Source organism: Caretta caretta, chromosome 3 (genome assembly GCF_965140235.1).
Source record: "Caretta caretta isolate rCarCar2 chromosome 3, rCarCar1.hap1, whole genome shotgun sequence".
Lineage (NCBI taxonomy): Eukaryota > Metazoa > Chordata > Testudines > Cheloniidae > Caretta > Caretta caretta.
Genome location: NC_134208.1, coordinates 136,062,157 through 136,075,101, shown reverse-complemented (window position 1 = coordinate 136,075,101; position 12,945 = coordinate 136,062,157). Strand labels below are relative to the sequence as shown.

General features: G+C 41.3%; 1 protein-coding gene across 2 annotated transcripts in view; it reads left to right on the top strand.

Annotated features, from left to right (window-relative positions):
• Nucleotides 1-7,038, top strand: part of ERO1B (endoplasmic reticulum oxidoreductase 1 beta) — a 65,606-nt gene extending 58,568 nt beyond the window's left edge. For both annotated transcript variants that reach the window (XM_048843800.2, XM_048843799.2), the window contains exons 15-16: nucleotides 1,390-1,523; nucleotides 2,572-7,038. In XM_048843800.2, coding sequence (XP_048699757.1) covers nucleotides 1,390-1,523; nucleotides 2,572-2,632 — 195 coding nt within the window. In that variant the 3' untranslated portion in view covers nucleotides 2,633-7,038. The remainder of the gene's footprint in view (nucleotides 1-1,389; nucleotides 1,524-2,571) is intronic.
• The last annotated feature ends 5,907 nt before the right edge of the window (nucleotides 7,039-12,945 follow it).

Genomic DNA, 12,945 nt, shown 5'->3' with positions numbered 1-12,945 from the left:
AACAAATGCAGTATTTCTACTTACAAGCATTCAGAAATTATGAGATTGATTTAAGAATCCTGAGACTTCAAATATTTGTGGGCACTCTGTTTGCTTTCTAGTTTCTGCATCTTTAGGGTGTCCTCCTCACTTCATGATTTCAGACTTCTCTCTGCAACCATTAGGGCTAGAACCTTTTTTAAAATGAAAGCTGAGATTCTCCTGTATTCATTAGCCTTCAGGAACTGCAGCTTTAAGAAAGAAGCCAAATGTTACAAGACTCACAATAAAACTGCAAGTGTTGATAACACTACCAATGTCTTGACTTCTGCAGATCTTAAACTTAAATTAAAAGCAGAATTTAAAGTTACTACCCCTGAGTGTTGGAAATAGTCTTAAAAATGTGAACTGAGAATAACCAATACTGTGAGAGCAATTGCTGGCATTACACCATCAGGCATGTAGGGAGCTCCACTCACCCTCCTTCAGCTCAGCAGCAGAATAAGTGGAGGAGCAAATGTAATGACCTCTGCTGAATCCTCCGGATCCCCCCCTCACTGGCTCCTCTGTGCTTCCGCTATCCTTTTTTCTCCTCATGAGAGGCCAACTTAAGCCAGGCACACACCTCTCCTGTCCTGCAGCATCCTCTTGAAACTGTCCCCAAACCACTGCCTCCTGCTCAGATCCAATGGGTCCTTATAATAGAATCATAGAATATTAGGGTTGGAAGAGACCTCAGGAGGCCATCTAGTCCAATCCCCTGCTCAAAGGCCATAGAAGTGTGTGTGTGTGTGTGTGTGTGGGGGAGATGGAAGGTAACTGGCACCTTAGCACTTCAGAATCTCTAATAGCCACTTTCTACACACAAGGGAAGGAGTTAAAGCAGAAACCTCTCCCTCTTTCCCTGCAGAGGCTAAAGTAGTAACACTGAAAGTGGAGCAGCCAGGAGGTGAGGAGCCCAATGGTTTGATTGAGGGGGAGAGGTTTTTGAGGCAGCCATGAGGATGCCTGATTAGGGGAGAGGGGCTCAGGTGGCTTTAGCAACCTTGAAGAGCTGCTGCTTTGTGGTAGTAGATTTGGTTCGGCAGAGAAGAAAAATCATGAATTTGGGAGGAAGCGGCTAGGGAGAGGGAAGAACTGAAATTTGATGGTGATGAGAAGAGAATTCATTAATTTGAAGGTGAGGAGTATGTGTAAAAGAGAGAAGATGAACTTGGTGTGTAATTGGAGGAGTGTATGCACATTGTTAGGTGTGTACTGGTACATGTGGGAGCATGTCCAGGTGTTGAAGGGGAAGGCAGTGTTGCATGTAAGATGGAGTTATGCCTGAATAAGTAAATTTCTCTTGACAATTTGCAAGGGTGAACTAGACTGTTTTATTAATGGTTAAAAATGCTGAATTTCTTTTAGACTCAAGGCTTAGGAACTGCTCTAAAGATTTTATTCTCTGAAAAAGAGATTCAGAACCTTCCCGAGAATAGCCCGTCAAAAGGTTTTCAACTCACACGTCAAGAAATAGTTGCTCTCCTAAATGCATTTGGAAGGTAAGTTTACCTTTTTTTTGTTTGAAGGTATCTAACAGCAGGCTGTAGATTTTAAGGTTAACTCTTGATAAAATCTGTGAAAAGAATAGGTTGAGATTACCTTTTTTGGGGAGGAGGAGAAGGGTAAGTAAGTTTATAAATATCACTAACACCTTGGTGCGAACTATTTGGAGTAGTGATGATGGCAAGTCTCAATGTTCATATTTGGATAAATACACAAGAATGAATGCGTATCATAGCTATCAGAAATTAAGTTTAGAAACTTTGGCTTTGAATCTCTTCAACAAGCTTTATCATGAGATTTCTGATACTTTTTCTTTCTGAGCCAGGAATACTATGAGCGCAGCTCTTCTCTCAGTAGTGATGCACTTTGGGTTCTGAATGTGCACACATGAAAAATGTGGGACAGGTGCAAAAGTGTTACCTGCATGTTAGAGAACCTTTTAAAAAAAAAAAAAAAAAAAAAAAAAAGCATGCTTGGTTCTAATTCAGTTTTACAAATGAGCAAAGTTTTGTGTGTGGTGCTCATTTTTTCCACATCACTATATATCTTTAGTGTAGCTGTTTCATTGGTAAAAAATTGGAAGAATTTTGCCTGTCTGGAAACAATCAGTCTAAAGTTTTATTTCATCAGTGTGAGTTACAATTTTTAAGGGTGAAAAACCTCCTCTTTGTTCCTCATACTAGGCTCTGGGCAACTGAGCAAGCTTTACAGGTTTTTGGCACTCCACCCCCCCCCCCCCCCTCGCTGAAACCAGTTTACGTAGGATTAAACAGCTATTGAACTTTGCTTAGCAAATTTGGTCATCTTTTAAATAAAATAATGAAGTAAGGGAATTCTTTTGAAATCCTTCTAATCTCTCACTTAAATATAGTTGTGTCAGTCTTATAAATAGGGCAGATTTTTGGAGGGAAAAGGTTTTACTTTTAGAATTGCTTAAAAATCTCTAGTTACTGCCCTGAAACAAACAAATGGAAGAAGAATTTGCAATATCTTTGCTATTTTCAACATATACTAATACAAAGCGGGTTTGTTTTTGTTTTACAGGCTTTCCACAAGTATAAAAGAGTTGCAGAATTTTAAACTTTTGTTACAACATACTAGGTAATGATGGTTTTTACCCATCCCAGTAGTGATGACCATTAAATGACTGCATCAAGCAAAAACAAATGGATCCTTACAGGACTTATATTACAAGCTGATTTTAAAAAAATGAAAAAATCAGATACCAACTTGAATATTTATGTTTAAAATAGGAATGGTTATTAATTAGAAAGATATTTATGAATGAAGTATATAGTTTTTAAACACATAAATTATGCTGATCTCCTGTCAAGTTTCTCTCTGGTCATTGTTCTGTTGTATCGCCGTTTTATATACATTTTCTTTGTTTCACTGTTGTCTTTCATTCAAGGATAATTGTTTAACATTAAATTACTGTTCCTACATCTTGAATGCAATGTTGATGTGAACGAACTTGCGCTGCTTCAAACAAAAATAAGTGGTCCCCCTTTTAAATATTGGACATGAAAATATTCTAAGGGAGTAGTCACTGCTTGATTCTAGCTGTATAGAAGAAAATCCTTATTTTCTTTGTTTTTCTTCAGTTTTCACTTGCTTTTTTATTTCCTTGCATTGTATAACTCTAAAAAATGGGAAATTAATTAACAGAAAATTTATTTTGTGCTGTGAGGTCCTTGGCACCTCATTGATGCCAACTGTTTCTCACCATCCCCTTGTTTTTAAACGTCCTTGATCCACACATGCACACACTGTCATAACTGCCTTCTCGCTGACGGAATAAGGATGAACGTTATTTCTCCAGAGCCCTAACTCGGCAACCTTGGTCTACCCCATGGGGTTGTTAGTGGAGCACTGCTAGTATGAGGAGCTCTGATCAAACATGCCCTCCAGCCTCCCCTTTTTCCTCTCCTTCCCTAGAATCACAGGATCAGTCTTTAGGAATTGTTCTTTTAGCATTATAAGAAGTTAAAATATCCTACTTCTTTCTCTGTTTGGGCAGTGGAAATGCATTAAGAATGGATGCAGTTTGGAATGGACTTTAATGGGATTATGTTTGTTGAGCAGCATGAAAAGGTCAGTGCAAAAAAGACAGCTTGTTTTGATAGACTTGATTTTTTTCAAAAATACATTTTAAAATGGCAAAACATGACAATATTTAATAGTGCATACTTTTATCTATGCAATCCCTAACCATATCTTCTCCAAAAGGATATTCAACATATTTAATGAAACGGGTATATCATAGACCATCTTATGTAAATTGATTGTTAATTTGCTCCATCAGGTTCCAAAAAGTACTACTGATCAGTAGCAACCAACAGTTGTTTAAATTTAAAACTGAAGTAATAAAAGTAAATAGCATTTTTGAACAGTTTGCTTAAGCTGTAATAAATGTAGTATTTAGTGAAGTTATCTGAGTACATTATGAATGTCAGAAATGCTGGTACAGTATCTAGATATGTCTATAGCATCTTTTATTCTTAAACTTAAAATGGTCTTTACAAAATAAATAAATAAAAAGTGCTCTTAAACCTTTCTCATCCTACCAAATCTTACTCAGTGTTTTTGTTTATAAAGTGTATAGTATTCAGGGGTGAAAGTAAGTTAGAGGACTTACCGGTACGCTGGAGCCCTGAGCAGGGGGCATGGCCTCAACTGGAAGAGGCGGGGCCTTAAATCCCCAGGCCCTTTAAATCTTGATATAAAGGCCCAGGGCTCCAGCTGTGGTAGTGGCAGCTGGGAGCCCGGGGCCCTTTTAAATCACCCCTGAGCTACCAGCTGCAGAGGCGGCTGGGAACCCTGGGACTTAGGGACGATTTAAAGGGCCCAGGGCTCCAGCTGCCGCAGTGGAGTCCCGGGCCCTTTAAATCACTGAAGAGCCCTGGGGGCTCCTGGTTGCCAGTGCTACCCTGGGGCTCTGGGCTCTGGCAGAGCTTTAAAGGGCCAGGGGCTCCACTGTGGTAGTGGCTGCTGGAGCCCCAAGCCCTTTAAATCTCCGCCTGAGCCCTGCTACCCGAGCCCTGGCGTAGCGGCGGCCGGTCTCTGTCAGGGATTTAAAGGGCCCCTGGGCTCCAGCTGCCACTACCATCCCGGCCCTTTAAATCCACTCCGGAGCCCCACCACCACTACCCCAGGGCTTCAGCAGCAGGGCTCCGTCGGGGATTTAAAGTCCTGGGGCGGTAGCAGCTGCTGGAGCTCCAAGGCCATTTAAATCCCCACCAGAGCCCCCCCACCTCTACCCCAGGGCTCGGGCAGCAGGGCTCAAGCTGGGATTTAATGGGCCCGGGGGGGGGGGGGGGGTAGCACGGTGGCTGGAGCTCTGGGGCCCTTTAAATCCCCGACTGAGCCCTGCTGCCTGAGCCCTGGGGTAGCCGTGGTGGGGATTTAAAGGGCTGGGGCGGTAGCAGGGGCTGGAGCTCTGGGGCCCTTTAAATCCCCACCAGAGCCCCGTCGCAGCTACCCCAGGGCTTCGGCAGCAGGGCTCGGGCGGGGATTTAAAGGGCTGGGGCAGTAGCAGCGGCTGAAGCTCCGGGGCCCCTTAAATCCCTGCCGCAGCCCTGCCGCTGCTACCCCAGGGCTTTAAATTGCCATCTGGGAAAGCCGGTCCCAGTACGGCGCACCAGCTCTTACTGGTACACCGTACCAGGGCGTACCGGCTTACTTTCACCTCTGATAGTATTGTAACTATAGGTCATGTTAAAGTGTGTTAAATTCTATAATGTTGCCCTCTACAGTTCAGAGGGGAAAAAACTTTGAAAGCAGCATTATGTACTGTGTTCTTCTCGTAACCTTCCCAGTCCATAAACAAAACTACTACCTTTTTCATTTGATTGAAAAGGAAATAGGCTATCCTGCTCTCCGTATTTGCTTTGGAGTCAAACTGATGAAAATTAAATGGAAAAATCATTTTGGTCGCTGTTAAATAAATTAGCATTGAAGCTGATATCTGGTCTTTATACATTACTATTTAATCGTTACATAACAATGGTATAACTCATTAATAGACGTCTTAAGGCAGTGAGTAAACTAATGACAACCTCAAAATGTTAATGTAGGGTTTCCTTGTCCGGTAATCTAACAAGAGACTTCTTTCCTTTCTTAGCTGCCATGTTTTTAGTTCTCAGCCACTTAAGATTTAAAATATCTGTTTTTAATGACCTCTTATAGCTGACTGAGAGACACTCCATTATTTACCTTTTTTGTCATTCTCCTGGCTTTTGGGTTAATTATTAAGGGGTGGAGGAGGGTTTTAGACTCACTCCTGTGTGAGGTGGTGCACAGGTGAGATTTAATTGTATGGTTAATGGTGGGTTCAGATCCCTATGGCCTTAGATAGGCATCTGTTTAGTTATAATTTAAATCAAAATAAATTAGCTGCATAGCCCCAGGATTAGCTCCTGAAAGGATTTAAGCCTCAGTTATATTTTTCTCTCCTGCTCCCTCCTTGCTTTGTGGGGAAAGACAAATTACTAATCTTCTCGTCCTCCACCAAAGTTTGGCCAACATTTATGGACATTGGCATCACTGCTGTGTACCCACTCCATCCACTTGCTCATATGGGGTGGGGTAGGGGGTCATACAGCTGCTATTCTCCCCTCACACCCTTAGCCATAATCCACACAAGGCTAATGCAGCTGTATAAGGTAGTGGAGTTTATTTCCTCTATTCCTACATATGGCTGGGTAACAAGGGCATAATTGAACCTTAAGAGAATTCTGTATGAGACAATTCTGTGGCATTTGAGGATGGAGCTCACCTCCTCAGTAACCAAATGAAGTGAAATACTTTCCTTATTAAGAGATTTGTGTTGAAACTAGTTGAAACAACTTTCCTCTGTCATGTACCTTTTTAACTGTATTTGATGTACATTCTTTGAATATGTTGCTTATGAAGTTTTGCCATGTGAATCAGATGACATATAGTTCTTTATACATTAAATTAAATTTTAACAACTTGCAGACCTGTTTCTGATATTAAAAATGAGGCAGTTGCACTGATACTCATGAGTGTAAACTATTTTAGATTCTAGATAAATACTGACTAGTGCTGGCTTGTCAACACTGCTCTTGCCTGCCATTCACTTCAGAACAAAAATATACTTCCTAGTGTAAATGACAGAATGATTGTAATAGTTGATATAGTAACGTAATAAGGAGAAAAAAAATGCTTGAAATTTCCTTAGTCACTGGGATTTGATACCATTTAAGTGGGATAATAAAAAGATCTGGTGCAAACTGTACATGTTAAGTTAAGACACTCTTATTGAACTTAAGATCCCAGTACCTGAGATGGAGATGATATAAACTTGATAGAACTGTAACAGATATACTGACCTTTGCAAATGGTTTTGGTAAAAATGTTTTTCCCATTTCAGTCTGTTACTTGTGTTTAATATGTTGCTGTATATATATGCATGAAATGCCACACTGTGCCATGTTTTCTAGAATTGTGTTCTAATGGTTGGAAGGAAAAAACCTATCCTCCATCTGACTTTTATTGTTTTGTGCTTTTTCTGGGCAATGGTCTTTAATATGTTGTAAGTACTGTAGCCTGTTAATTTATAAGCAAAAGCATCTACAACACCTACCTGAGGACTCCACAGTACCTGAATGTTTGGTGTATCTAAAGTAATTTATGAAAATATGTAGCATGTTTACCACAATCCAAAATTCAGAGGTAGAACTGCTTGGAGGGATCCACACACATTTACAAATCTTTCTTATCTATATCAGAATCTGAAAAATGAAAATTAAATAACTCTTTCTCTGGCACACATCTTCCTATAACTTTATAGGATTATTTTCATTGAAAGTACCATTTTCTTTTCTTTAGACTTACCGTATGTTGTTTTTATTCTCTCTCCCCCACCCCCAAATTATTTCTAGTGCTGGAACTGTATAATTTAAAAACTTTAAATTACCTATTTATCTCTTATTATCCTGTCCCCAAACCCAGGGCTATCTCTAGGGGGGTGCAGGACCTGGGAAATAGGCACCGAGTTTCTAATCTGCCGGGCGGTCCTCCCCCTGGCTCCAGCCAGACCCCACCCCGCCTTTTCCCGCCTCACCTCTTCCCTGCCAGTTCTGCCCGCTCCCACGAGCGTGTTGCGCCCTCACTCCTCTCCCCTCCCACAGTACCTCCTGAAGCCGCGAAACATCTGATCCGTGGTAGGTGCTGAGAGAGAGGGGGAGGTGCTAATCGGTGAGCCCGCTGGCAAGCAGGAGGCGCTGGGGGATGGAGTAGGTTCTGGTGGGGGGGATCCTCCTCACCCCCACTGCCTGCCACTCACCTCCCCGTTAGCCTCCTCACCCCGGTCGCCCTCCGACTCCCACCTCACCTCCCCATCCACCTCCTCATGATTTCATCCAAGCGCGGGGCCCCCCAAAGTGCAGGACCCGAGGCAGTCACCCCGATTCACCGTACCCAAGGGACGACTCTGCCCAAACCTATTAGAAGAAAATCATAGAATCATAGAATATCAGGGTTGGAAGGGACCCCTGAAGGTCATCTAGTCCAACCCCCTGCTCGAAGCAGGACCAATTCCCAGTTAAATCATCCCAGCCAGGGCTTTGTCAAGCCTGACCTTAAAAACCTCTAAGGAAGGAGATTCTACCACCTCCCTAGGTAACGCATTCCAGTGTTTCACCACCCTCTTAGTGAAAAAGTTTTTCCTAATATCCAATCTAAACCTCCCCCACTGCAACTTGAGACCATTACTCCTCGTTCTGTCATCTGCTACCATTGAGAACAGTCTAGAGCCATCCTCTTTGGAATCCCCTTTCAGGTAGTTGAAAGCAGCTATCAAATCCCCCCTCATTCTTCTCTTCTGCAGGCTAAACAATCCCAGCTCCCTCAGCCTCTCCTCATAAGTCATGTGTTCCAGACCCCTAATCATTTTTGTTGCCCTTCGCTGGACTCTCTCCAATTTATCCACATCCTTCTTGAAGTGTGGGGCCCAAAACTGGACACACTACTCCAGATGAGGCCTCACCAATGTCGAATAGAGGGGAACGATCACGTCCCTCGATCTGCTCGCTATGCCCCTACTTATACAAATAAGGAGGCTGTCGTATTCTTTTTGGAGAAATCCTACTCAGAAGTAAATTAATGTATTATTCAGACTTTTAATTATAAATATTAATATTGCCATGTATCTGTCACCACTTAAACTGTATTGTGATGTATGATGCAGACAAGTTCTGACTACATAGCTGTACACAAGCCAAATTCAGCCCATGGATGTTCATATATGGTTCCCATGATTTTCACTGAGTGGCCATAAATACATTCAAGGATGCAATTTGGCCACAATGTCTGTCTGAAGAATTCTTGAAATTAACTCTGTTTTTAAACATGGGAAATAATCAGTTTTATTTTTTATTCAGCAAGTTGGGCTCTTATTGTGAAATTGTCGTATATAAATAATAGGGCTGTTGATTAATCACAGGTAACTCACGCGATTAACTCAAAAAAATTAATCGATCAAAAAAATTAATCTTGATTAATTACAGTTTTAATCGCACTGTTAAGCAATAGAATACCAAGTGAAATTTATTAAATATTTTTGGATGTTTTTCTACATTTTCAAATATATAGATTTTAATTACAACACAGAATACAAAGTGTATAGTGCTGACTTTGTTATTTTTGATTAATATTTGTACTCTAAAAATTATAAAAGAAATAGTATTTTTCAGTTCAGCTCATACAAGTACTATAGTGCAATCTCTTTATTGTGAAAGTGCAACTTACAAATGTAGGTTTTTGGGGTTTTTTTGGTTACATAACTGCACTCAAAAACTAAACAATGTAAAACTTTAGCGCCTACAAGTCCACCTAGAACTACTACTTGTTCAGTCAATTGTGAAGACAAGCTTATTTACATTTACGGGACATAATGCTGCCTGCTTATTATTTACCATGTCACCTGAAAGTGAGAACAGGCATTCACATGGCACTTTCGTAGCCAGCATTGCAAGGTATTTACGTGCCAGATATGGTCAACATTCGTATGCCCCTTCGTGCTTCAGCCACCATTCCAGAGGACATGCTTCATGCTGATGATGATGCTCATTCAAAAAAAAATGTGCTAATTAAATTTGTGATTGAACTCCTTGTGGGAGAATTGTGTGTCTCCTGCTCTGTTTTACCCTCATTCTGCCATATATTTTGAGTTTTAGCAGTCTCGGATGATGACACAGCACATGTTCATTTTAAGAACACGTTCACGCAGATTTGACGAAACGCAAAGAAGGTACCAATGTGAGATTTCTAAAGATAGCTATGGCATATCCACCCAAGGTTTAAGAATCTGAAGTGCCTTCCAAAATCTGAGAGGGACTAGGTGTGAAGCATGATTTCAGAAGTCTTAAAAGAGCAGCACTGTGATGTGGAAACTACAGAACCCGAACCACCAAAAAAGAAAAATCAACCTTCTGCTAGTGGCATCTGACTCAAATGATGAAAATGAACATGCGTCTATCAGTACTGCTTTGGATCGTTATCGAGCAGAACCAGTCGTCATCATGGACGCATATCCTCTGGAATGATGGATGAAGCATGAAGGGACATATGAAACTTTTGGGGTACTTGGCACGTAAATCTCTTGTGACGTTGGCTACAACAGTGCCATGTGAATGCCTGTTCTCACTTTCAGATGACGTAAACAAGAAGCAGGCAGCATTATCTCCTGCAAATGTAAACAAACTTGTTTGAGCTATTGCCTGAACAAGAAGTAGTACTGAGTGGACTTGTAGGCTCTAAAGTTTTACACTGTTTTGTTTTTTTGTTACATAATTCTACATTTGTAACTTCAACTTTCATGGTAAAGAGAGTGCACTACAATATTAAAATAAATGGTATTCTGTTGTTTAATAGTGTGATTAATTGTGATTCATATTTTTAGTTGCGCTATTAATCACGGTTAATTTTTTTAATTGCTTGATAGCCCTAGTACATAAGGCTAAATAGCTCTGTCATCTTTATGCATTTTCCACAGAGCATCTTTATCACAAAATCTGAATGCTAGTACACACTTAACTATGTTGAAAGACCAGTGCAGATTGCCACAAGCATCTGTTTAGTGGCTTATAGTAAATAAATTGTAGTGTGATTAGAGTTGAGTCTTTTAATCTTACTCTTTTCATTCCTGTGTGTGTGTCTTGATTAGCTTAGAGCTAATCTATGGTGTTTTTAGTGTCTGAAATCAAAACTAAACTCATTGTTTTGCAACACGTTTGGTCACATTCATCCATAGTGTAATTCCATTTGCTTCTGTGGAAATACACAGGGATTAGGGATTAATTTTGTCCAGTTTGTTTAAAATACAAATTTACCATGATTAAGTGTTAGCTGTTTACAGTACAGCTACAAATGTACATAGCCAATAAAGTCAAGAAATTGGGGTAATTCCTATTGATTTGCAATAGATCTTGAAATACTTTTGTGCAAGCATCATAATAGATTTCCCAGGCTGTTCTGATTCTGCCCGGGCATGTCCGTAGAGCCCAGAGTATTACAGTCTGGTTTCTAAGGAGGAGCCTATGTAACCCATGCACCTTATGGGTGTGGTGTTCTGTCCCATCTCGTGGCACTGAGACCACTTAGAGAGACTAATGAGTTTCCTCTACAGCGTTAGCTAATAGCCATATGGCTTTTAGTTCATGCAGTTAGAGGCTCATGCACTAAGCTCCGGAGGCCCCAGGTTCGATCCCGTCTGCTAATGGGTCTGTCAGTGTTGCACCTACATTAATGTGTATCTCAAAATTCAATAATATGCTTGTGATTGAAAAAGAAAATACTAAAGGTGTACACCTACCAATCCAGGGAAAGACTCAATGCTTTGTGCTGTGCTCTGGGTGCCACATTTTTCATATACCTGCTGATCTCTTTGAACTTACGAGCCAATTCAAGAAACCTTTTAACTTTCTGTTCTGGATGTTTTAAAGAAGTTGCTGTTATCTTAACTAGCTCCCTAGAGAGAATAATATGCCCTCAAAAGGTAGGCTTTTTAAAAGCATGCTTCAAATTTATCATTGAAATTAGTGAGAGAAGTGGGGTTTTAGGCCACGAAATCTTATGCCCAAATAAATTTGTTAGTCTCTGAGTGCCACAAGTACTCCTTATTGTTTTTGGTGATACAGACTAACATGGCTACCACTCTGAAACCTGAGAGAGAAGGATGTTCATTACCTTGCAGAGTCAAGATCTTACTTTTCAAATGTTTTGTCAAAGTAACACCCCCAAAAATTAAAGATTGGACAAAAATTTTCATCTGGCATGCTCAGTTTTGTGTTACGATTCTGTTTTTGATGTAGTTTAGCAGGAGGGAGCTGCACAAAATAGAAGCATGTCCTAGAAACTCAAGGTAATTTTTTTATTTTTTTTTATTTTAAGACTAACTTCATAGAATCATAGAATATCAGGGTTGGAAGGGACCTCAGGAGGTCATCTAGTCCAACCCCCTGCTCAAAGCAGGACCAATCCTCAGTTAAATCATCCCAGCCAGGGCTTTGTCAAGCCTGACCTTAAAAACTTCTAAGGAAGGAGATTCTACCACCTCCCTAGGTAACACAGTCCAGTGTTTCACCACCCTCCTAGTGAAAAAGTTTTTCCCTAATATCCAACCTAAACCTCCCCCACTGCAACTTGAGACCGTTACTCCTTGTCCTGTCCACTTCTAGCACTGAGAATAGTCTAGAACCATCCTCTCTGGAACCACCTCTCAGGTAGTTGAAAGCAGCTGTCAAATCCCCCCTCATTCTTCTCTTCTGCAGACTCAACAATCCCAGTTTCCTCAGCCTGTCCTCATAAGTCATGTGTTCCAAACCCCTAATAATTTTTGTTGCCCTTCGCTGGACTCTCTCCAATTTATCCACATCTTTCTTGTAGTGTGGGGCCCAAAACTGGACACAGTACTCCAGATGAGGCCTCACCAATGTTGAATAGAGGGGAACGATCACATCCCTCAATCTGCTCGCTATGCCCCTACTTATACATCCCAAAATGCCATTGGCCTTCTTGGCAACAAGGGCACACTGCTGACTCATATCCAGCTTCTCGTCCACTGTCACCCCTAGGTCCTTTTCCGCAGAACTGCTGCCTAGCCATTCGGTCCCTAGTCTGTAGCTGTGCATTGGGTTCTTCCGTCCTAAGTGCAGGACCCTGCACTTATCCTTATTGAACCTCATCAGATTTCTTTTGGCCCAATCCTCCAATTTGTCTAGGTCCCTCTGTATCCTATCCCTGCCCTCCAGCGTATCTACCACTCCTCCCAGTTTAGTATCATCCGCAAATTTGCTGAGAGTGCAATCCACACCATCCTCCAGATCATTTATGAAAATATTGAACAAAACCGGCCCCAGGACGGACCCCTGGGGCGCTCCACTTGACACCAGC